The sequence below is a fragment of the Lutra lutra genome, chromosome 12 (assembly GCF_902655055.1).
Source record: "Lutra lutra chromosome 12, mLutLut1.2, whole genome shotgun sequence".
Classification (NCBI taxonomy): Eukaryota; Metazoa; Chordata; class Mammalia; order Carnivora; family Mustelidae; genus Lutra; species Lutra lutra.
The window spans coordinates 39,268,488-39,295,617 of NC_062289.1; the positions used below are offsets into that span (position 1 = coordinate 39,268,488).

Consider the following 27,130-nt stretch of genomic DNA (forward strand, 5'->3'; position numbering starts at 1 on the left):
GTGGGGGGAGGGGCCGGCTCCCGGCGAGCGGCGGAGCAACGGAGCAAAATCAGGACTTTTAAAAGTCTGTTCCGCTGAGGGACATCGCTCCAGAGGCTTAACTGGAAGCCCAGGCGGGGTCAGCGCGGCCTCAGGTCCCGCAGGGTCGCAGAAGGATCGGGGGTGCCTGAGTGTCGCAGAGCTTACCGGTATTAGAACGGGGAAGCTGGCTGCAGAGACAGAGCCGAGGAGTGACTCTCAGCTCGGGGTTGCCTTGAACCGGTCGCAGGCTCGGTCAGCTCGGAGCGTGGCCGGAGGCCAGGGTGGCGGGAGACATTGGGCGCTGTTCTCTGAGGGCGCACTGAGGAGTGGGGCCCCGGGCTCTCGGCTCCTCCGGGCCGGAGACCGGGAGGCCGCCATCTTTATTCCCGTCCTCCGGAACTCTACGGAAAGCGCTCAGGGAACAAAAGCTCCCGAAAGCGAACCCGAGCGGATGACTCAGCGCGGCCCCGGGTAAGGGCGGTGCAACTCCGCCTGGGGCAAAGACGCTTGAGAATCACTACAACAGGCCCCTCCCCCAGAAGATCAACGGGAAACCCAGCCAGGACCAAGTTCACCTACCAAAGAGAGCGGCGGAATTCCAGAGGAGAAGAAAGCAAAGCACGGAACTCATGGCTTTCTCCCCATGATTTTTTAGCCTTGCAGTTAATTTAATTTTTTTTTCTTTTTCAATTTTTTTTTTCTTTTTCTCTTCTTCTGCTGAATTTTAACTCTTACCGGTTTTTTTTAACGTTTTTTAAATAGTTTATCTAATATATATATTTTTTTCCTCTTTTTATATTTTTTCTTTATCGGCTTTCTTTTTTTTAATAGTTTTTTTTTTTTTTTCTCTTTCTTTCTGAACCCCTTTTTATCCCCTTTCTCCCCCCTCACAATTCGGGATCTCTTCTGATTTGGCTAAAGCATATTTTCCTGGGGTTGTTGCCACCCTTTTAGTATTTTACTTGCTCCTTCATAAACTCTTATCTGGACAAAATGACAAGGCGGAAAAATTCACAACAAAAAAAAGAACAAGAGGCAGTACCAAAGGATAGGGACCTAATCAATACAGACATTGGTAATATGTCAGATATAGAGTTCAGAATGACGATTCTCAAGGTTCTAGCCGGGCTTGAAAAAGGCATGGAAGATATTAAAGCAACCCTCTCGGGAGATAGAAAAGCCCTTTCTGGAGAAATAAAAGAACTAAAATCTAACCAAGTTGAAATCAAAAAAGCTATTAATGAGGTGCAATCAAAAATGGAGGCTCTCACTGCTAGGATAAATGAGGCAGAAGAAAGAATTAGCGATACAGAAGACCAAATGACAGAGAATAAAGAAGCTGAGCAGAAGAGGGACAAACAGCTACTGGACCATGAGGGGAGAATTCGAGAGATAAGTGACACCATAAGACGAAACAGCATTAGAATAATTGGGATTCCAGAAGAAGAGGAAACAGAGAGGGGAGCAGAAGGTATATTGGAGAGAATTATTGGAGAGAATTTCCCCAATATGGCAAAGGGAACAAGCATCAAAATCCAGGAGGTTCAGAGAACCCCCCTCAAAATCAATAAGAATAGGTCCACACCCCGTCACCTAATAGTAAAATTGACAAGTCTTAGTGACAAAGAAAAGATTCTGAAAGCAGCCCGGGAAAAGAAGTCTGTAACGTACAATGGTAAAAATATTAGATTGGCAGCAGACTTATCTACAGAGACCTGGCAGGCCAGAAAGAGCTGGCATGATATATTCAGAGTACTAAATGAGAAAAACATGCAGCCAAGAATACTATATCCAGCTAGGCTATCATTGAAAATAGAAGGAGAGATTAAAAGCTTCCAGGACAAACAAAAACTGAAAGAATTTGCAAATACCAAACTAGCTCTACAGGAAATATTGAAAGGGGTCCTCTAAGCAAAGAGAGACCCTAAAAGTAGTAGATCAGAAAGAAACAGAGACAATATACAATAACAGTCACCTTACAGGCAATACAATGGCACTAAATTCCTATCTCTCAATACTTACCCTGAATGTTAATGGGCTAAATGCCCCAATCAAAAGACACAGGGTATCAGAATGGATAAAAAAACAAATACCATCTATATGTTGCCTACAAGAAACTCATCTTACACCCGAAGACACCTCCAGGTTTAAAGTGAGGGGATGGAAAAGAATTTACCATGCTAATGGACATCAGAAGAAAGCAGGAGTGGCAATCCTTATATCAGATCAATTAGATTTTAAGCCAAAGACTATAATAAGAGAGAAGGAAGGACACTATATCATACTCAAAGGAACTGTCCAACAAGAAGATCTAACAATTTTAAATATCTATGCCCCTAACGTGGGAGCAGCCAACTATATAAACCAATTAATAACAAAATCAAAGAAACACATCGACAAGAATACAATAATAGTAGGGGATTTTAACACTCCCCTCACTGAAATGGACAGATCATCCAAGCAAAAGAACAACAAGGAAATCAAGGCCTTAAATGACACACTGGACCAGATGGACATCACAGATCTATTCAGAACATTTCATCCCAAAGCAACAGAATACACATTCTTCTCTAGTGCACATGGAACATTCTCCAGAATAGATCACATTCTTGGTCCTAAATCAAGTCTCAACCGGTATCAAAAGATTGGGATCATTCCCTGCATATTTTCAGACCACAATGCTCTAAAGCTAGAACTCAATCACAAGAGGAAATTTGAAAAGAACCCAAATACATGGAGACTAAACAGCATCCTTCTAAAGAATGAATGGGTCAACCAGGAAATTAAAGAAGAATTGAAAAAATTTATGGAAACAAATGATAATGAAAACACAACGGTTCAGAATCTGTGGGACACAACAAAGGCAGTCCTGAGAGGAAAATATATAGCGGTACAAGCCTTTCTCAAGAAACAAGAAAGATCTCAGGTACACAACCTAACCCTACACCTAAAGGAGCTGGAGAAAGAACAAGAAAGAAACCCTAAACCCAGCAGGAGAAGAGAAATCATAAAGATCAGAGCAGAAATCAATGAAATAGAAACCAAAAAAACAATAGAACAAATCAACGAAACTAGGAGCTGGTTCTTTGAAAGAATTAATAAGATTGATAAACCCCTGGCCAGACTTATCAAAAAGAAAAGAGAAAGGACCCAAATAAATAAAATCATGAATGAAAGAGGAGAGATCACAATGAACACCAAAGAAATACAGACAATTATAAGAACATACTATGAGCAACTCTACGCCAACAAATTTGACAATCTGGAAGAAATGGATGCATTCCTAGAGACATATAAACTACCACAACTGAACCAGGAAGAAATAGAAAGCCTGAACAGACCCATAAGCAGTAAGGAGATTGAAACAGTCATCAAAAATCTCCAAACAAACAAAAGCCCAGGGCCAGACGGCTTCCCGGGGGAATTCTACCAAACATTTAAAGAAGAACTAATTCCTATTCTCCTGAAACTGTTCCAAAAAATAGCAATAGAAGGAAAACTTCCAAACTCATTTTATGAGGCCAGCATCACCTTGATCCCAAAACCAGACAAGGATCCCAACAAAAAAGAGAACTACAGACCAATATCCTTGATGAACACAGATGCAAAAATTCTCGCCAAAATACTAGCCAATAGGATTCAACAGTACATTAAAAGGATTATTCACCACGACCAGGTGGGATTTATTCCAGGGCTGCAAGGCTGGTTCAACATCCGCAAATCAATCAATGTGATACAACACATTAATAAAAGAAAGAACAAGAACCATATGATACTCTCCATAGATGCTGAAAAAGCATTTGACAAAGTACAGCATCCCTTCCTGATCAAAACTCTTCAAAGTGTAGGGATAGACGGCACATACCTCAATATTATCAAAGCCACCTATGAAAAACCCACCGCAAATATCATTCTCAATGGAGAAAAACTGAAAGCTTTTCCGCTAAGGTCAGGAACACGGCAGGGATGTCCGTTATCACCACTGCTATTCAACATAGTACTAGAAGTCCTAGCCTCAGCAATCAGACAACAAAAGGAAATTAAAGGCATCCAAATCGGCAAAGAAGAAGTCAAACTATCACTCTTTGCAGATGATATGATACTCTATGTGGAAAACCCAAAAGACTCCACTCCAAAACTGCTAGAACTTGTACAGGAATTCAGTAAAGTGTCAGGATATAAAATCAATGCACAGAAATCAGTTGCATTTCTCTACACCAACAACAAGACAGAAGAAAGAGAAATTAAGGAGTCCATCCCATTTACAATTGCACCCAAAACTATAAGATACCTAGGAATAAACCTAACCAAAGAGACTAAGAATCTATACTCAGAAAACTATAAAGGACTCATGAAAGAAATTGAGGAAGACACAAAGAAATGGAAAAATGTTCCATGCTCCTGGATCGGAAGAATAAATATTGTGAAAATGTCTATGCTACCTAAAGCAATCTACACATTTAATGCAATTCCTATCAAAGTACCATCCATTTTTTTCAAAGAAATGGAACAAATAATCCTAAAATTTATATGGAACCAGAAAAGACCTCGAATAGCCAAAGGAATATTGAAAAAGAAAGCCAAAGTTGGTGGCATCACAATTCCGGACTTCAAGCTCTATTACAAAGCTGTCATCATCAAGACAGCATGGTACTGGCACAAAAACAGACACATAGATCAATGGAACAGAATAGAGAGCCCAGAAATGGACCCTCAACTCTATGGTCAACTCATCTTTGACAAAGCAGGAAAGAATGTCCAATGGAACAAAGACAGCCTCTTCAATAAATGGTGTTGGGAAAATTGGACAGCCACATGCAGAAAAATGAAATTGGATCATTTCCTTACACCACACACGAAAATAGACTCAAAATGGATGAAGGATCTCAATGTGAGAAAGGAATCCATCAAAATCCTCGAGGAGAACACAGGCAGCAACCTCTTCGACCTCAGCCGCAGCAACATCTTCCTAGGAACATCACCAAAGGCAAGGGAAGCAAGGGCAAAAATGAACTTTTGGGATTTTATCAAGATCAAAAGCTTTTGCACAGCAAAGGAAACAGTGAACAAAACCAAAAGACAACTGACAGAATGGGAGAAGATATTTGCAAATGACATATCAGATAAAGGGCTAGTGTCCAAAATCTATAAAGAACTTAGCAAACTCAACACCCAAAGAACAAATAATCCAATCAAGAAATGGGCAGAGGACATGAACAGACATTTCTGCAAAGAAGACATCCAGATGGCCAACAGACACATGAAAAAGTGCTCCATATCACTCGGCATCAGGGAAATACAAATCAAAACCACCATGAGATATCACCTCACACCAGTCAGAATGGTTAAAATGAACAAGTCAGGAAATGACAGATGCTGGCGAGGATGCGGAGAAAGGGGAACCCTCCTACACTGTTGGTGGGAATGCAAGCTGGTGCAACCACTCTGGAAAACAGCATGGAGGTTCCTCAAAATGTTGAAAATAGAACTACCCTATGACCCTGCAATTGCACTGCTGGGTATTTACCCTAAAGATACAAACGTAGTGATCCGAAGGGGCACATGCACCCGAATCTTTATAGCAGCAATGTCTACAATAGCCAAACTATGGAAAGAACCTAGATGTCCATCTACAGACGAATGGATAAAGAAGATGTGGTATATATACACAATGGAATACTATGCAGCCATCAAAAGAAATGAAATCTTGCCATTTGCGACGACGTGGATGGAACTAGAGGGTATCATGCTTAGCGAAATAAGTCAATCAGAGAAAGACAACTATCATATGATCTCCCTGATATGAGGGAGAGGAGATGCAACATGGGGGGTTGAGGGGGTAGGAGAAGAGTAAATGAAACAAGATGGGATTGGGAGGGAGACAAACCATAAGTGACTCTTAATCTCACAAAACAAACTGAGGGTTGATGGGGGGAGGGGGTTGGGAGAGGGGGTGGGGCTATGGATATTGGGGAGGGTATGTGCTATGGTGAGTGCTGTGAAGTGTGTAAACCTGGCTATTCGCAGACCTGTACCCCTGGGGATAAAAATATATGTTTATAAAGCTGTAAAAAAAAAAAAAAAAAAAAAAGAAAGAAAGAAAGGATTAATACCCAAAAAAAAAAAAAAAAAAAAAACAAGAGCCCAGGACCTGATGGATTCCCTGGAGAATTCTACCAAACATTCAAAGTAGAAATAATAACTATTCTCTTGAAGCTGTTTCAAAAAATAGAAACAGAAGGAAAACTTCCAGACTCTTTTTATGAAGCCAGCATTATCCTGATCCCCAAACCAGACAAAGACCCCACCAAAAAAGAGAATTTCAGACAAATATCCCTGATGAATATGGATCCCAAGATTCTCAACAAGATTCTAGCTAATAGGATCCAACTGTACAGTAAAAATATCATCCACCATGACCAGGTGGGATTTACCCATGGGATGCAAGAGTGGCTTAACATTCACAAATCAATCAATGTGATAGAACAAATCAGTAAAAGAAGAGAGAAGAGCCACATGGTCCTCTCAATTGATGCAGAAAAAGCATTTGACAAGATACAGCATCCGTTCCTGATTAAAACGATTCAAAGTATAGGGACAGAGGGAACACTGCTCAACTTCATAAAATCTATCTATGAAAAACCCACAGCGAATATCATCCTCAATGGGGAAAAGCTGACAGCCATCCCTTTGAGATCAGGAACACGACAAGGATGCCCATTCTCACCACTCTTGTTCAACATAGCACTAGAAGTCCTAGCAACAGCAATCAGATAACAAAAAGAAATAAAAGGCATTCAAATTGACAATGAAGAAGTCAAACTCTCTCTCTTTGCAGATGACATGATACTTTATATGGAAAACCCAAAAGACTCCACCCCCAAACTACTAGAACTCATATAGCAATTCAGTAATGTGTCAGGATACAAGTAAATGTCCAGAGTCCCCCAAAAGGAACCAATTTTATTTAAAACAGAATGGAGAGAAGTTCAAGCCAAAAAGGGATCTTGAAACCAATGGAGATTTTGCTGGTGAGTGATTAAAGGACACTGGAAGCTCTCTAAGGGCAACAAGCTAAATAAACCAAGGCTAACTAATTTACGAGAGAGAACCAGGGAAAGAGTTAGCTAAAGAGCCCTGCGGGGGGCCAAGGAAACCTCAAACACTGGTCTCAAAACTAACCCTGCAAAGGGGCTCTAATTTAATTGGATCAGAAATTTCTGGAGAAATTTATGCCCCAGGGCATTGCTGAAAACAATATAGCAGTAAGGCAGCAATTATTGGAGCCCAGGGGTTGGGTGTGATACCAAATGGGACTGTAAAATTTTTGAGCACCCTCTGTATTTACTCATTAACTGTATCCCCATTGTTTACCAGGGAAACAGAACACTTAGGAACTGGCTCACAATGTTTATGAATGGCAAATGTAATTTCATTGTGACCACTGGAAACCTAATATGAAATAATCATCTCATTCCCCAAAGCAAATACAAACTCCTCAAAACTATTATAATGATAATATAAAGGTATAAACAAAAGAGATACTTGAAATACTCTCCCTCCTTAAGGGAAAAAAATACCTTAACGTAGGTATTTATAGTGGTTTAACAGAGAGATCAGGAAAAGGGACAAAGGGAACTCCACCATGACTAATTTTGGCCCAGGCTGTGCTCTTTGAGCAGCAGTATTAGAGGGTCCACACTGCAGGGAAAATCAATTTAAATAAAATAATCCAGCCAAGTCTCTAACCAAATTAATTATAAAACAACAACAGAAAAATCCCTGGAGAAGGGGTGGAGGGATCACTGTACGGATTGTACAAATATAGCTTGAAATGTCCAGAGAGAGAGAAGAGGAGGGAGAGAGACACAATGAAACAGGTAACGGAGACTGGCATAAGAAACAATCAGAAAACAGTCAGAAAAGAAAGTTCCTGGTGAGAGGCCCTGACTTTGGATGTAAAAAAAAGGCTTCAAAGCAGCCATCCCAAATATCTTTAGATAACTAAATGAAACCTGGCTTAAATAAATTGAGGAAAGTATGATAACAATGTCTCATCAAATAAAAAATATCCATAGGAGATAATGATTATGAAACAGACCCAGTTAGAAATTCTGGATGAAAAGTAAAATAATTAAAACAAACATTTCACTAGAGAGGCTCAACAGTAAATTTGAACAGGCAGAAAAATCACCAAACTTGAAGACAGAGCAACAGAGATTACGTATTCTAAAGAACTAAGTGAAAAAAGAATTATAAAAAACAAAACAAAGAAACCCAGAGGCTCAAAGAAATGTGGGCCCCAACTAAATAGACCAACAAATGAGTAATAGAAGTAACATCAAGAGAAGCAAGGGAGAGAAGGGAGCAGAAAAAATATTTAAAGAAATGATGATTATGAAAACCATAAATCTACAAATCTAAGACACCAGATATATTTCAATTAGGATAAATACAGAGCTATTCATGCCCAGACACTTAGAGTAAAAATGCTGAAAGCCAGAGATAAAATTTTGAAAATGAAAGAGGAAAATGATTTATGTCCAAAAGGACTATAGCAACATTATCAGCTGGCTTCTCATCAAACAAAAAAATGAAGAAAAAAACCATTTACAATAACATTAAAAAGAAAAAAATAGGAAGGGATAAACTTAACCAAGGAAATGCAAAAGTTACACTCTTAAAACAAAAAGTTGAAAGAAATTTAAGATCCAAGTAAATGGAAAGACAGCCTTTGCTGATGAATCAGAAGACTCCATATTAAGATGCTAGTACACTCCAAAGTGATCTACAGATTTAAGACAATTCCTATCAAAATTCTAGTTGGTTTCTTTACAGAAATTGATAACTCATCCTAAAATTTACATGGAAATTCGGGGCCCCACAATAAAGAAAACAACCTTGAAAGAAAAACACAATTGCAGGACTCACAATTCTAAAAATCCAAAGGGAAAAGCTTAAGAAAAAAGATTAAAATACTTTGGAAAATATCTGTATTATACTGATGTCGAGAAATATTCTTAAGCTAGACACCAAACTCCATGTCATAAATAAAAACTAAATTTTTTTGTAGAGCTACTGGAAACTAAAATAAATAAACAGAAGACTATAGATGTTTGGGGGGAAATGGGAAAACCATCCAAACTGCCCCATCACGATAACATTTAGTCATAGGCTATTATGCTGACCCACCTCGCTCCTTCTGGCTTGCGTGTTCACACAGCTCTACTCTACACATTCTTGACTAAGACCTGCGGTCTGCTCACTCCTTTGCTTCCACCAAGTCCATTTTTCCTCTTCTTGCATCATTTCATTATGTTTCCAGGTGAGATTTTCTGATCTATTAGGTTCTTAAGGTTCTTGCTCTTCTCATTATTTGGATACACTCGTATGACAAAGGCCCAGTCCATGGTGGACCTGACCATTCCACATCCAGTACTTTCGGTAAACATCTGCTCTTCTCAGCAAACAGGTTTGATAATTAAGTCTTCAACGCTGGGTCACTTATCACTCTCCTGCTAGCCTACTGTGGTTTTTCACTTTGACCTTCTTCAATGACTTTTCCAAACTACATTCACCTCAAGCTTTTTACCTTCCTCCCTATCCTCATCCTACCCATCACTACCTGTCCATGCTTTTGACTCTTACTTCTGTAAGGAAAAAAAAGAAACTGTACTAATCATAGAGGAAATCCCTAGGTTTTACAATACCAAACTTCACACCCATCTTCCTTACCCACTTCCTTCCTTCCTTCCAGTATTCCTGGAAATGGTGCCCTGACTCCTTTCTAAGGAAAATTTCTCCACTGAGGCTTTGATTGCTACCTTCTCCACCCCTGCCTTTTAAGGGGTCATTATAATAAGCAACCAACTTCCCGTTTTTGTCCTGATTATTTAACTGCTCCCTCTCAAGGGACCTCTATCTCTTTGATCACCAAACACACAAACTCCTCTCCCAACTGTACGAATAAGTCAAATAAACAAAATCCTACTTTTATCCTTAAATTATGCTGTTTCTATTTTCCTTATGACTATCTCACTTCAAAACCAAAATTTTTAAAAGACACATCTGTCTATATTCTTTCCTTCTTTAGCTCAATCCTCATCAAACCCTAATCTGGCCTTTTTACCTATCAAATAAATGAAATGGTTCTTAAAAGTATACTAATTAGAAAGGAAATAAAATCACCATCCTTAGTAAGTGGTATGATTATCTGGGGAACTCAAGAGCATAAAATGAGAAGCAATTCAAAATTATCAAACACTGAGTAAGAAGGCTAAGAAAAAAATAACTTTCTAATACACAAGCCCTACAACTCTATTATGGCAGAAAAGACCTCATTTATGACAGCGATCTTATAAAAACAATTTAACCTCAATGCAGTCAACAAGTAATTCTAGGACCTACTGCTCTGTTTCTCTATTCACTTCACATGTAAGGGGAGGATGGTGCTCTGTCCAAATTCTCTCTTTCCATTTTCTTTTGAAGACCTTCCAAACTGGTATATCCTCCCTACCATGCCTCCAAAAGTGCTCCTGTCAAGATCACCAGTGAACAGCATATACGAAATACAATAGTTAACTCTCAATCCTCACCTTATGCAACACTTAAATATTAAATAAATCACACCCTCCTCCGTAAATACTCACTCCCTTGACTTCGGTGATACACACATGGTCTTCCTGTCCCTCACATTGCTGGCTATTACTTTCTATTCTCCTTTGCCAGCTTAAGCTCTTTTATTCAGCCGTTAAGATTTGGAAATCTTGGGCTTTGGGCCCAAACCTTGGTCCTGGGCCCTCTTCTCATTCTGGTCTATACTACATTATCATTTATATCCATGGTTTTAACTAACATCTAGATGTCGGCGGTTGCCAATTCTTTTCTTGAAACTCCAGCTTTGAACTCTACTTTAACCTTCACACTTATATAGCCAACTTCTTATTCAAAATTTCCGCATTATTCAAGATTATTCAAATGCACCTCCGAGACATGTCCAAAACAGAAAATAAGCTCTTGGAATCTTACCCACCTCAGTAAATGGCACCACCATCCCACTACAGGGCTAACAAGACGCTGAAGCTGAGAGTCAGAAGAAAAGAAGGCAATTATTGTTCAGAGGAAGTGAACCATAGCACCACAGAGAGAAAATTCTGGAGTTCTTCCACTGAGTCTTTATCAGTGTATATATGTGAGCAAACTTACCAGAAGCCACGCAAGAACTACTTGAAATGAATAGAGGTAACAGAGCCCAGTGCTCACAGAGTCCATTCCCACCTGTCAGACTAGAAAAACACATGCCTCAGTGATGAAAGCAATTTGCAGACTGAGCACGGCTCCGGTTCTGCCAAAGATATCTTAAGATTTCAAAACATCAAAGTGCTTTCATGTAACTTAACTGGATCAGGCTCACTCAGATGCCCCTTGAAAGCTTCTCCTCGCATCTCCCAAATGATATGCCTATGGGGCTCCATAAACGTGCACTATTTCCAGAGCTGGAACGGAAGCTCCGTGAAGGCAGATGCACGCGGTCTCGGGTGACATAGTGTTCCTACTGGTCAGCGCACTGCATGGCCCACTGTAAAACTTGAGTTAATACTTGTAAAAATGACTGGATTCTCACAAATCTCCAGTTTATTAACAACTGTTCTTGTTCTCTGTTTCTGTTCTCTTGTTCTCAGTTTATTAACAACTGGTCTTGTTCTCTGAATTGTCACACGAGGGCTCTTTTTTGAACAGCTAAATCCTTCCTATGCCGCATTACTGATCTCTCTCTCTTTTCATTCCGAGCGAGAGGTCAGTAGGCGTTGGATCAGTATTAGCTACTGAGATGGCTTTTGTCAGAAACTTTGTTGGACTTGGTATAGATCTCTCAGGCTCAAAAAAGGGATCAGCAAAAAGTACACGTTTACCCCACTGATACTTGCTCAAGTAGAGGTTTGGCCCTTGTGAGGAAAGGGATTGGTTCCCTAATAAAGAATGCCTTAATCATATATTTAAGGATACACATCAATGAGACTAGGCCTCCTCTTAACTAGCAAAACAGCTAGCTTTTGGACAGAGAACACAAGGCAACCCGTCAGCAAGCACAGCCTGGAAACCTTTCTTCTGCAGTGGCCCCCTGCTGTTCAGAGACTAAGTGCTAGCGAGCCTTCCCAGAAAGTAAGAGTCAGTACAGAGATCTCTGCAATGCTCCACCCTTTCCTCCAGCCAGACCACTCCTAGCTGGTTGTGTCTAAGAGAAATCTGCAGTCCCTTTCAGTCAGACCCCACAAAGAGGGTTCCTTTCCAGGCAGCCCCTTTCATTTTAGTAATCTTAGATCAATCTAGCCTCACCTTCATTATCTCCTGCAGAAATTCTGCACAGTTTTTGGCGTCTGGATGGCATTCTTCCCCTAGGTTTTAGGACTGATAAAGAAACATAACGGGAAAAGCCAGTGTCATTTTAATGGAATTTAGGAGCAGGGAAGGGAATTAAATAATGCTGTCACTTTAATCTAGAGTTTCGAACACTACTACACTATTCACTCCCTGCTTATAATTGATTCTTTATTTCTTTACAACGATCTTTAATAAATTTCGCAAATGGAACCAAAGTGTTTTCTTAGGCAACTATATTTTTTGAATGGGGTTTAATTACTACAAGTTCTAAAGGTGATTTAATGAGTGAAATTTCATTTTCTTCCTTCTACCCTTGAGCCTAATTTAGGGGTGAGTCACTGTATGACACCTGTTCATAATGGTCTGTCGTGACCTGGACATTAGAATGTCCCTTATTAAAAATGACAGGCACAGGCACTAATGTGTAATCTGCCATCTGCATGACTCCCTTTCTCAAGCTCTATTCATTTGTGTGATGAAACAAAATTAAAGTTCCTTGCTCTCCATTCTCATTAAACGGAGTTAAGTATTACACATATACATATTATCTTAAAACCTACATAAGATGAAAACAAAGGTGATTATGTAAATACTAAATGATAGTACCAAACAGTTAATCATCCAGTATGCCTGATCATACGTAGTTGATCACACATGCCCAAAGACGGCCTTTTAGGCCATGAGGTTGCCGCGCAGTAAAGCCTATAAAGGAGGAAGAAAGTGGTTTCATGCACAGAATGGGATGTTCTCCAGACTAAATGAATGCAGGTTCCTCAATTAACTTCCTTATGCACAGGATTGAAATCTGCTCCATTTGTCAGATTGCCTATGACATGCAATTACTTGCACATAAGTACTTCAATCCAGTCTTATACATTATTTGACCTACTTTGAAGCAGATACTGATAAACAGGATTTGATGTTAACTATCCAGGTAGCTAAGACATGGATAATATCCAGATAGTATTACTGCCCTCCATAAGCATAAAGCTCAAATGGCGAGTATGGAAATATCAGGCGTGGTCCGCGAGGATATCTTTGGCCATGTCTGATTTACTATCGCCAGTAAGTGACTTAGGCCAGAAAGAATATTGGATTTTCTAAGTACTTTAAGATATGCTTTCAGGAGCAGGCGAAAAAAAAAGCTAGTGTCAGTTCCATTAAAATAATTACATCTCAAGTACACACTTACTTTTTACCTAAAGGCTTAAGATACCAGTATTTTTTCATATCTTTAATACTTATGAATTTCTATAATCTGTTAGGTAAATTGACATTTCATTATAAACATTATTTGCAGAATAAAATAACGGTATAATTTTTAAATCAATATATACAGTACATAGAGCAATCTCTAAGAGGAGCCTGAGTTATTGCAAATGTATGAGCTATTTCCATGGAGGAAAAAGATGGAAAGCCCTTTCCCATTTGCATTTATAAAGGCTGCGTGACTTCTTTAAATATATACACCGATGCCAACAGAGCCATCAGAAATCAATAAATCACATTCTCATGTGCTGTAAAACGTCTGACACACACATTCATTTTCCTAGTCCAAAATTCTCTGCAAAAGGAACTGTGTAAATGTTCCATTTTAGTTTAATGACATTCTCCACAGTTAAAATTATGTGCATTATTGCCAATGAGTGCAAAAACCTGAAGAGCACAAAGCTAGATAGGATTTTAAAGAGCCTACACAGTACATATCCTTCTGTGGCTAGTCATTTAACAGACCATAGAGACACAGATACGAATGCAGAACAAAATTGGGAGATTAGTAAGAATGGATTGAAATGCTGCAATTACCATTTGGACAAAAATAATAGGCATAATTTATTTAGAAGCAGTTGGGGGATGGTCTTGCCAGTGTTTGGAGAAAGAGCCCTAATAGTCCCAGTACCACCACATGGAGGCAGAGATGAACATTACTTAAAAATGATACAGATGACAGAAATGACAGCAACTTATTCATCAGTGATGTTCAACTGGGAAGTGTAATAAAAACTTAAATATGACTCCACTTTAGTTGACATTTAATACGCCGACTGCTACGTATATTTTAAAAGGTCACAGCATTGTTCCATGTAGATACAGTTTATGAAGTACAAATTCTTAAAGAAAGGAGGGATCTGCTATGTATATATGCAAGGAAGTTTTAAAAATTATCCAGGCATATTTTGCAGAGAGTTATGCACAAAGGCATGTCCGGCTACAAACATAAGCACTGTATTTATTCAGGCAATATTCCTACCTGGGAACTGAAGGAAGAACTAGCTACAATTCTCCCTGTTCCCTAGTGTTGACTAACACTGCTCTCACCCTTTAGTTTCTTTGGGTTTGATCTCTGAACCAACATGCGGTAGCCAAAAAGATAGCTTTGACCTATGTGTTTACCAAAACCTGATTACACCTGAAGTGTGTTATTTTGAGACCCTATACTGCTTCACTCAACGACATATCCTTCTTCCTTTGGTGCCATGTTTTCCTCTCCCTGAGACCTCCACTCACTCCAGCCCCCAGCCCTAACTTCTCTCCCTAAAGTCTGGACCCCATAATCAACCATTCCAACAAGCACCTCAGAGTCCCCTAAAATCTCTCAGCTCTTTCAATGTGCGCTTTTGAAAAATCTCCAGTTTTAGCAAAATCCAACTCCTGGCACATCTAGTACCAAGTCAAAGACACAAATCCTTAGCACGGCTGGAGCGAAAAACATGGAAGCAGACCATCAGGACCCACTGCCGTCGAACCTCACACGGGGCCTCAAGGCTGATGGGCAATCACTTTTTCATCAGGATGAACCCTCAGAACCACCCTTCAGGCTGCCTTCCAAAGCCTTGGTACTCTCCTGACACCCATAAGCCTCTAGTGGCTGAGCAAACACACCACCACGCAGCTGAAAGTCCTTCACTTTCCCTCTGTGCCTCCTGTTCGGGTTTTCCTCCCTCCTCCATTCCTGCTTCTCTTCTCTCTCACCTTAGCAATCAGTACTTTTTTCCCCCCTTCAACCAGCCTCTTCTCCAGTATAGTCCCAGCCCATCTATTCTAAAACTTGGTCAATTTTTCAAATCTTCTTTCTTCTATCTTCAATTTCTCCCATTGACAGCCTCAATTTTTGGACAAAAACATGTTTAAGTCTACCCTGGCTTTTAAGACATAACAATCTTTTGCTATTCTCAAATGTGCAATAAACACTTACTGCCTAAAATACATATTTAAATCCTCCTTCTCACCCAAATCCAATGACCAAGTCCTGATGGTTTTATCTCTAAAATGTCTGTGTTGGATTAACTTGTGCCCCTACCCCACCCCACCCCGTTCTCTTGCTGAAGCCCCAGCCTCCAAGGTGACTGCAGATGGAGACAATGCCTTCACAGAGGAAAGCAAGCATAAACGAGGTTGTAGGGCAAGGCCCTAATCCAATATGGCTGATGTCTTTACGAAAAGAGGAAGGGACAACAGGGATGTGGGTACATGGAGAAAAGGCCACGTGAGGACACAGCAAAAAGGAGCCTATTCTGCAAGTCAAGGAGACAGGCCTCGGGAATATCCAACCACGTCAGCACCTTGATCTTGGACTTCCAGCCTCCCAGAACTGGGAGAAAATAAATTTTTTTTTTTAGCCACCCAATCTGTGGTATTTTGTTATGGCCATAATAGCAAACTAATGTCTCATGAAATGGGCCTTTCTTTTTCATTCTTTAATGGTTTTGGCTATGTTCTTGGGTTTATCGGATATGTTACACTAGCTTCTAAGTGGATTCCTACCCTATATTCATTGATTCATTCAAAAAACATTTACTGAACCCTTACTACATGCCAGGCACAGGGTCTAGAAGAAAGCCACAAAGCCACTGTCCTGGGTTCTCATGAGGGAAGACAAATGAACAAATCCAAAAGCAAGTAATTATTGACAATGATGGAGTGCTGGGAGGGAAATAAACAGAAAAGTAAGTCAGAGAACAACTGTAGAGGCTACTTGACATGGGAAGGAGGACAAGAAAAGCCTTTGTGAGGAGATGACACTGTCGGGGATGAGAAGAAGCGGGCCTTGCCCCAAGACGCCCTGAAGCCTTTCTAGCAGTGCTCTCAGCAAGCCCAGTGAGGAGGAATAGAAGGTTAGGTGTAGGTCTGAGGGGCAGGAAGGAAGACAAAATGACTAAAGCACAGCAAGGTGGAAAGTGGGAGAATCTCTCTCCTCTACTTCACGCTTCACTCCTTCAAAAGAATCCTTTTCTAAAATATAAATCTAACAATGTCACACTCCAAACATATAATCTTCATAGATTCTACATTGCTCACTGACACAGAAGGCCTTTTTTTTAAAGCTTTGCTCCAACCTCCCCCTTCTAAACTCAGTTTACTCCCTCTGTACCCCTCCATCTCAATTTCTTTGTTGATGGGGAGCAGGTACTTCTCTGCCCGTGTTTGGAGGGCAAGGGACGCCATGCAGAACAAAGAGCATGAACTTGGAGATGGACAAATCTGTGTTCAAATTTTGGTTCCTACGTTTTTACTTGGAAGAAGTTGGGTAAATCCTTTTTTTCTCCCCAATCCTTATTTCCACACAGATATACAGAGGGGCTAATAATACAAACTCTTTAGAGAGTTACAGCAAGAAATAGTGATAATTGATGTAGGAGGCTTAGCACTATATATCATCACTATTATTACTGGCACATATGGTCTCCTCTACTCAGAATGCCTACCACACTCCTTTTCCTGGTAAACTTCCTCCATATTTCCAGATGAAGTTTAGATGACACATTCTCTTCAAAGCATTCTCTAACTCCTACCTATAAAATACGATTATCTCCTCATTGCTCCTATAGCACAATGTGTATACCACCACCATGGCCTAGTTGTGTAACTATAGGCTTTTATATCTCTGTCTCCCTTCAAGAACTATCACCTCTCTCTGGGTTGGAACTGTTACTCTATTAGTGTTCGTATTATCAGTGCTTATCTGGCACATAATAGGTGTTAAGTAAACATTGGTTGGATGAATGAATGAAAGAAATATATATCCATCCCTTCCCTGCACCAATAGAATTCGCCTGTATCCATATTATTCTACATCATCACAAAGTCTGTCAGTCAGGAGTCCCAGCAGGCACAGATGGCTCATTCAAGTTAACATCATTTAAAGAGAGTAGATTAAAGGGACTACTTACAAAGAAAGGTATGGTCAGGGTGCAGCAAACCACCAAAGATAGTTCAGGAAACTAAAGCTAATAATGGGAAGTAGTACTGGACCTGAAGGTACCAGGAGAAAGGGTTTGTCAGAACTTGGACAGGAAGAGAGCTACAGGGAGAAGACCTTCTGATAGGAGCTGGTTGATGGATGTATCATGTGCTGAGCACACAGGGCTGGTGAGGGGCTCAATCTCACTCTTCTTTAGCCCAAAGCTCTGTTGGGGCTCCCTCAGAGCTGAACCCAATTAAAACCCATGGGGCCTTCTCTTCCTGCTTCCAAATAATTCAGGCCTAATGCTTAAAACAATATAGGCCCCTATGCCAGAAAAGGAGCAGAGGAACGCACGATGGCCCAAAGTGCGATCACCGAGCCTAGCAGGGTGAGGTAGTATCCACACGGAGGGAAGCCCTGAGAGGAGCTGCAGAGCCATTGCACGGTGAGGAACACCGCCTACACAGAGGAGCAGCCTGATATGTAGTGTCAGAGGTCAAGCCGGAAGGGAAAAGTGCCTCAGCAGGATGGGTGGGTAAGTAACTTGCCACGTACTCAGGCCTGAGTGTAGTAAAGACGACCATCCACGGGGCAGTATGGAAGAGTGGCTACCTATAAGGGGATTAACCAAATATCTGGATATATTAAGAGTAATAACAGGGTTTCTCACTGTCAGTGTCAGCTATGGAAAGAGAGAAAACTAGAATAAACCGTGGGGTATTAGATTAGGACTGGAGGTAAATTCCTGGTTTATAAGATAGAGACATAGATATAGAAATAAATGTCAATATAAATTACGTTGTGTTTATACATTTTGAAAGACTTATGCTCTTTCTTCTATAAGATGTTCCTTGTCTCCCTGACACAGAGGTTAGGAGGTAGTCTCTCTCTCTCTCACACACACACACACACACACACAGAGCACACGTGCTGTGAGCTCCTGATTCCTAAGTACCATCCTCCACTCGAGGGAAACATGGCTCCTTGAAGAAAGGGTTCGTTCCAGAGCCTGGGCAAGAAAAGTATAAGAGACTGGGACAATGTGGTGTGCTTCAAAATAATGAAGTGATCTGAAGGCAATGGAGACCTCAGAAGATACAGAAAGAAGCCAGCTTGGACAGGCTCTCAGTGACCAACTGTGGGGCAATTCGAGCATAGTAATCTACTGAAGAAATAAAAAACAATGAACCCGTACAGATACAAATAAATGAATAAACTGAAGGTCTGAAGACAAAGAATGTTTATATAATTTAAAAAGAACCTCCTCACTAGATACTATTTAAATATGAGGGAAGAAGTAACTTTGTACTGCAGAAGATTGGCAGGTACATTTTAATCAAAATGATCAAGTAAACATCATCAGTATTGGGACAAATAAAAATTATGTGCCAACGAATAGGTGCCAGGTGCAAATATATTAGAGTCATAATATATTGGAGGAAGGGGGGTCCTGGAAGGATTACCAGGCTGGAAACTAATTCTCTAATGTATCTTCAAATTTCTAAAAGTGTCTGGTTAATTAAAAATTAAAAAAAAAAAATACAGAAGGCATATGTCCCCCTGGTGCATTAGTCCATACGGTTTAGCCTCCTGCAGCAAAGCAGAGTGAAGAAGGCTGAAAGGTGGATCTAGAAGGGCAAAGGAAAGATATCCCACCTACTCCCCACTGACCTCCTACCGTCCATCTGGCACTGCTGGCAGTCTACAACCTGCACTTGACGATCTCTGAAGTATTTGCTATTTCCTGTCTATTCCCTGGCTCCTTCCCATACTCTTTCTCATCCACACCCTCTCATAAATACAGTATTCCTCTGGGATGACTATATCTGGTAGCCTCATCAAATCCCATAGCTAACACCATTATCTATGTAGATTTTATAAACTAACTCCATCTCCTTCAGTTTTGAAACCTGTATAATTACTTCTCAACATTTTATACAGTAGAAGCATCTTAATCCAACCTGCTAAAGCCAAACTCAATACCTACCCCCTGGAGTGGGCACTGTTAGTGAACTGCCAAGGTTCTCCCCCACCCCAGTTGCATATCCTCTAACGTAACTTCCTGAAAACCAGATTTCTAAAGTAGCCCTGACCTCTATCACAGTGCGCCCTTTACTTGAGATGGTGAGCACACTGAGGTTCAAGGGTAGGTCTAGTGGCTCTAAACAATTTGCATATTCCATTTCCTTAGCTAGAGGCATTGTTTAAGAAGTGGTTATGTGATCTTAGTAGTACCAGTAGTGTGAATTGAGACCTTTTCCTTGAAATACTAGGACAGAAGCATTTTCCCCATGAATGTGAACCAAGAAGCAAGTACCCATTTTTTGATTCAGGTAGCCATCCTATCCCAAAAGGGAATTAGAAAAACAAAAACAAAAACAAAAAAACAACAAAAAAGAGGGGGATTAGAACAGTGCCAACAAGAAGACAGACAATTTTTAAAATTAATTCATTAAATAATAATGAACAGGGTTCTTGACAATAAGTAAATCCCAGGACCAACAACCAGAGCCCACTCTAACTTCTATCTTCCAATTACCTAAGCCAATAAATCCCTTTATATTTAAAGCAGTTTGAGTTGTATTTCTGTTATTTGCAGTATAATGTGTAAAGGAGAGTAAAAATACATATAAAGCTAGTTGTGAAAATGTCGTAAAACAACTGAAAGTTAATATATATGAAATGTAAGATAAGCAGGCCTTTATGAAAGACAGAAGAGTAGAAATACAGAAAAACAAAACACCAGACAGGTTAGCAGAATGACAACTGGCACTGATAAGATAAATGGGAAACCTAGCTTCCATATTTGAAGATGTAACTCCTGAATGATCGATCCCCAGCTTTCTATGGTCTAGAGTCAGACAGAGGCTGGTAGGGACTCCTTCAGGGGGGGAAATCTGGCAGCAACCGGGGGAGTCAAAGGAAGGAAACAAGAAACCCTGGACTTTCACCTTCTGTACAGATACATAAAGACAAGCTTTCATACAAGTGAAATTCTGAGGTGTCTCCTAGAATTATAGTACTTTCCACTGGCTCAAATAAATCAATGGAACTAGCTTCACATTTGCATGCCTTTTCCAGTCATTCTGGCCCAGAAAGTGGTGGTATTCAACCCCATTGATATTCTAAGCTGTACTGAAACAGCAGCAGTCTGGGGAGTTTGCTGCATCAAGTCTCCTGCCCCTTCCTGACAGGAGAGAGGGTGCGTCAGCTCACCTCCAGCAAGGCACGCAGAGACGGAGTCCTAAATTTCTTGGTATCAAATGGTTGATAGGTCCATAGAGCCCTTCAGTTCTCCCAAGTCACCCTAGATAAAATATCCAGTTGCCTTCTAGACCCTTTACAACCCTATCCCACAGGCAATCTGTCATTTATTCCTACTCAAGTAGGTTGAAAACTATGTCTGGAATTCAGTCCTTTCTTCTCATTTCCAAGGCCAATGCCCAAGGTCATACTGTTATCTCATATCTCAACTACTGCAATTGTCTCTTACCCAGTTTCACTGTCTTATCTTTCTGCCTGTCCAATCCATCATTCACAGGGTTACTAGCTCCTAGGAGAAAATACGGAGTGTACTTCATTTATCCTTTTTCCCTATGTCCAGGCATGAAAATATCTGTTTACATTATTGTAAGCAGGTCATTTCTCATTTGGAAAACTCTATGATGGCATCCACTGGTTTCAGAAAAAGTTCAAAGAGCTTAACCTGCAACCAGGTCACCAAAGTTGTAAACCATACTCCCTGTCAGCAGAGGAGCTCCCCATTTTCCCCCCATAGGAGGAGCCAGTCATACAGAACTACTAAATCTTCTGGAACACACAAGCAGCAGATCTTTATAAATGACAAGCTCTCCCTCTACAGAATTCACTTACCATTGGCTCTACTTGCAAAACACTAGTCCTTCAAGGCTCAACTGAGGTATCCTTTCCACAGATAAAATCTTCTCCAGTACTAGTTTCTGATTAAAATTTCTTCATCCTCTGTATCTACAGAAGACTTTTATTAAAAGTCTACTTTGACATTTGTGTTGCTCTTCCTGGTCTTACACTAATTTGGTTTGCCCAGTTATTAGCCTTCTTAACCTAGTAACGAGCGTCGTAGATCGTTACTAGTAGATCAGCGTGAGGTGGTCTTTCTCCCCTTTCATCCTCTGTATTTAGCAAAGTGTGCAGAGTACATAGCACACACTCCGTAACTACTGCCTGAGTAATCTGCTGGTGGACTAGTTGTTACCAGAGGACAGCTACTGTGCCTTATTCATTTTCACTTCTCACGCTGGCTGGAAGAAATGAACAGAAATTGCTACAGGTTGGAAAAAATACTACGCTTCGCCTGGCCTTCTGGGTTACCGAAATATTTGGCTAAACCTAGGGCAGTCTGTCATTTCTTCATTCCAAAAGATTTATTCGGTACCTTGTGTGTGCCAAATCTTATCCCAGGAGCTGCGGACAGAACTGTAAACAAGGTGAACCACTCGTGTGCTGAGATGAAGGAAACAGTTCTAGAGCTAATAAATCAGTCTCTTTCACCAATCCCCCCTAAAAAAAGTTTTTCTTAACTTCCAAACTCAGTTCTCTGCTACACAAATTTAAAACCCGAGTGATGAGTGGCTTCTCCCTACACCTTGTTCAAGTGTTATTTGACAAAATGTAAAAGTGCTACCACTCGATAATGATAGTGATGATCACATTATCTTCCTCCTCTTTAATTTCAACACTATTCTCCAAATTCAAGCCCTCATTTTGCCTTTTTGGAACAACTAAAATTGCTTCCTAACAACCCTTCCCACTTTTATGCTTCCCATCTCTACATTCCCTTTCAATACTGCCAGAATAATTTTCTTAAAAAGCAACAATCTTACTCTATTACAGCTGTGCTCAAAAGCCCTCAGTGGCTTTGCAAACACAGGGAGAACACTGTTCAGACTCCTTAGCCTCATACTCAAGGAATCTTCAAAAATTGAATTCCAATTTGTCTGTCCAGATTCTTTTGCACAGTTCTTCCTACAATCCAGACTCCCATGAAAATAGCTCTTGATTTTGGATCTTTGAACTTTTCACTTGATAGATTTCCATCTATTTTATTCAAATCCTGCCTACATCTCAAGGCCCAATGCAAGGACCTTAAATTTGTCTCTGATTTTTCCCTTCTGCCTATGAAAGCTCAGTATACCTTGTGCTTTTTCCTCTAGTCTTAACTGCTTCTACCTCACATTTTGATTATTCACAAATATAACTTATATATCCTACTAAAGCATACTTAATCATCAATAAATACTTAAAAGGCACTTACTGTCTTTCCATTACTCCAAAGTACCTAAAACATAGCATATTCATAGTAAACATTAAGCAAATTTTCATGGAATGAAGGCAAACTCCCAAACAGAAATGTACACCAAATCAAAATAATCTTTTTCTAAATGTGAACAATAATCTCCACCAAAGAGATACATATGAGTGGTAGAAAACCACAGCTCATCACACTTTAAATATATATGGAAGAAGGCAACTAAGTTAGCAGAAAATGGAATCAAATACAAAGCTAAGAAAATTTATTCAAAGTAATATGGAAATATTGAATCAATCTCGCCGATTTCAGTATACGGATGTACCTCTCATTTTGAAATGCAAATACATAAACACATACACATTATGTCCATCAACTGGAAACTATATACAGTGTCAAAATTTATTGAAATAAGAATCACAAGGAAATTTTTCCTAGTTGCCATTTAATAACTTTTGTGAAATTTAATAAAAGTTTATGTGATGAAATATTTTTTCCTTTTCTAAGGAAACAGCTTTAGAAGATGATTGATGCCTGCTATTATGGGTCTATATTTGTATTTCCTTATTTTAGAGGCTTTTCAAAATACAAAAATAAACTTAAAGCATTTCCAGTTATACTAAAAAAAAAGATAAAAGGTGATTATTTATAGGCAATCATATTCACGATGATAGAGTCTCGGAAGGCAACTGCAAACATAAATTTTAAATGCTTTTTGGAAAGAGTTGAGAATAAAAACATTTACATAATTTCTTAGAAACCCTGGCTTTTTATTGCTGCACTTCAATATTCCCTCCAGGCAAAGGAGCAGCTACTTCAAAGATTTATTTGATAATGGAATGTTTGATTTCTTTGTTTTCCCTTTCCAATGTGGAAAGGTCTGTTGTTTTCACTCCACAGCAGTGTGCTGTATTTTAAAATTTGAATTGGCTCTCTACTGATAATAAAAATGGTTCTGTTTTGGCAAATTAAACACACCATAGTCTATATATTATAAATAGACTATACTGTTATAGAAACGGTCCACATACATATCAGTCATCTTTGATAATGGAACTGCCACTTCATGATAATATAGCTTGTGACTAATATCAAATGTCTTAAAACTCCCACTTACCTGCCTATCCACTTCTGGGAGCAAAAGCAGGAGGTATTGTTGAAAATGCTGAGGTAAGGAAGCAAACGTATGTTTATTTATTAATGCCCTCAAGTTAGTGTTGACAAGAATAGATCCTGGGGTTTCTATGTCAATGTCCTCAGCTTTGGTCCATTTCAAGTGTCCTGTGATAAACAAGCAAGAGCATTAATTCACTGCAGATTGGGGAAGACACGCACATGTACGTACACATATATCTACATATTGAACATATTCAATAATACATCTAATGCTGTCACTTTAAAAAGTGACATTTCAGAAAGAACTCTCCAAAGCTCCTTTGTGTTTTTGTCCTGTCTTACTTGTATTTTATTTTCATAACGTATACTTCACTCAATACCATCTATATATTTTAGTCAAAGTAGCATCATGTCAAGATTAAGAAGTATCTTAATTATGGTCTTCCAATTAAGCAGAATTTTAAAAACTTTGGGAGCATAAATGCTAACAACTACAATTTTTTATAGATTCTATAAGACCATAGATAAATAATAATAATACTAAGAGTTCTGTTAATTTTAACAGAGGCATTGATAGCTAGCTCAGAGTTGTGTGATTTTCCATATATCAGGCTGAACACTAAGCACTGGATTAGTTCAAAAGATTCCTACTCGGGGTATTTTGAGAGTAATAATTTAAAAAGCAATCCTTTTTAAAAATATTAGTTTCAAGGTCTAAAATATCAACACACTTTGAAGGATAATTCTACAACTCAAGGTACACTGAGCTTCAACAGAAGGCTCTGTGTAGAGTTCACAACTCAAAATTACGACATACAAGAAGATAATCCACTCTAACAAACAGCCAGTTGATGCATCAAAGAGAAGAATTACTTTCAGTTACTTGAGTTAAGAGAACACCTTGAATGTGAGCTGTTTTTTTTAAAATTTATTTTATAAAGATTTTTATTTATTTATTGAGAGAAAGGCAGTGAGAGAGAGCATGAGCGAGGAGAAAGTCAGAGGGAGAAGCAGACTCCCCGTGGAGCTGGGAGCCCGATGCGGGACTCGATCCCGGGACTCCGGGATCATGACCTGAGCCAAAGGCAGTCGTCCAACCAACTGAGCCACCCAGGCGTCCCAAATGTGAGCTGTTTTAATAGAGTATATTTTAAATCAAGGGTTAGCAAATTATGGCCCATGAGCTATATCCAGTCCAAATTTTGTTCTGGTAAATAAAGTTTTACTGGAACATAGTAAATGCCCAATTGTTTAGCAACTGCCTAGGTGTGCCTCTGCACTACAATGCAGGGTTGAATAGTTGTGCCAGAAATTGCATGACCTATATTTACTACTCAGCCCTTGGCAGAAAAAATTGCCAACTCTTGTTTTAAGTAATTAGTGACAAAACACAGAATAAAAGTCATTATTAGTAAACAGGGAACTATGATGAAAGAATAAGCAACTTTGAAACAGAACCAGACAGAACACCTAGAAATGAAAATTTAGTTTTTAAACAAAAAAAAGTAATGGACACAGAAGAGGAAAGAATTATTAACTAAAATACAGAGTTGACGAAAATATCTAGAATGCGGCATAAAAAAATGACAGGTCAAAATAAGATAGTGAAGAAATATGGGGAATGGCATAAGCAGTCAGAATGAACATCTATGGGAGATTCAAAACAGCAGATGGAGGGCAAGCAGTATTTGAAGAGCTAATGGCTCACATTTTTAGAACAGAAAAAATTACGAGTTCTTGGATAACGCAATATACCAAATCTCAAGAAGGACAAACACCCACTTTCATCTGATGTGTTGAAATTACAAAAAATCAAAAACAAAAAGAGTATCTTATAGCAATTTTTTAGAAAAACAGATTATATCCAAAGGGATGATAATAAGACACAGAAATTTTATCAATGAATAATAGCAATAGAATATCTTCAAAGGGTCAAGAGAATATAAGCACCAATCTAGATGATGGCAATAATATAGGAACATTTTCGGGATTGGGGAACCAAGGTGGCTCAGTCAAGCTTGATTTCAGCTCAGGTCGTGATCTCAGGGTCTTGAGAATGAGCCCTAGTCAGGCTCCACAATCAACAGGGAGTCTGCTTGAGATTCTCTCTCTCCCCTCTGCTTGTCCTCTGTCTCTCTCTCAAATGAACAAAGAATCTTAAAAAAAAAAAAAAAAGGAAACTCAATAGAGAATCTTGCTAAAATAATCATTAGTGGCTGTTCGCAACAAATGAAGAAATTAAATCAAAGAAGAAATAAATGGGTTACAGAAGCCATGGTCAACTAAGAGACTAATAGATCAGAGCAGGTCCAAGTAAATATTAGCTTTGAAGGATAATACTAAGAACCAGTGAGAGTTAAATAAAAGAAATAAGTTAAATAAAGAGGAAATAAAATGGAAAATAATTGCATGTAAGATGGGACAGCTGACTGAAATGAGAATGTTACATAAACCTCGGTCTGATTTGGGAAGGAGAGATTTGGAATAGTTCTTTGCTTGGTTAAAGCTCTAGAGATGACCATTAGAAGCAACAAGAAAGAGTGATATTTCCAAATAAGTGCATGGAAGGAAATCTCAATGCATCAAATGGAAGGAATAAAAGCAGGGGGAAAAATTAAAAATTAAGTCCAACAAAATAAAAATAAATATAAATGGGTTTTCATACTAGATTTAAAAAGGAATACAATCCAGCTACATGCTGCTTACAAGAAATAAACTTAAAAATCATAAGGAATGGATGAAAATGAAATAAACACTTAGTAGGCTGAGACTCAAAACAACAAAATAATATAACAATATTAACATCAGACAACATAAACAAAGGTAGAAAACCTTGTTGGGGATGAGAAAGATCATAAAAGGATGAATTCACTAAGAAGATAATAAAATGACCTTAAATCTGCAATCATTTAAGCAGCATATCATTCAAAAACTTGAAACTGAGAGAACTTAAAAGGGAAAGTGCCATTACACGATGCTAGTGGTAAGTCTTAACATCTTCTACCAGAAACTGAGACATCAGACAAAAAACTTGTCTTAATAAGAGAATTTTAACAACTCAATAATCAATGTTGAACCAATGAATTTAACATAAGGCACTGCACTGAGCTGTTAGAGAAAGCAATGTTTGTCATCACTCA

The 27,130-nt window shown here is 39.2% G+C and overlaps 1 protein-coding gene across 7 annotated transcripts in view; it reads right to left on the reverse strand.

Annotated features, from left to right (window-relative positions):
• ASXL3 (ASXL transcriptional regulator 3) overlaps positions 1–27,130 on the reverse strand; it is a 196,072-nt gene that overhangs the window by 49,250 nt on the left and 119,692 nt on the right. For all 7 annotated transcript variants that reach the window (XM_047698328.1, XM_047698330.1, XM_047698334.1 and 4 more), the window contains one exon: positions 23,992–24,155. In XM_047698328.1, coding sequence (XP_047554284.1) covers positions 23,992–24,155 — 164 coding nt within the window. The remainder of the gene's footprint in view (positions 1–23,991; positions 24,156–27,130) is intronic.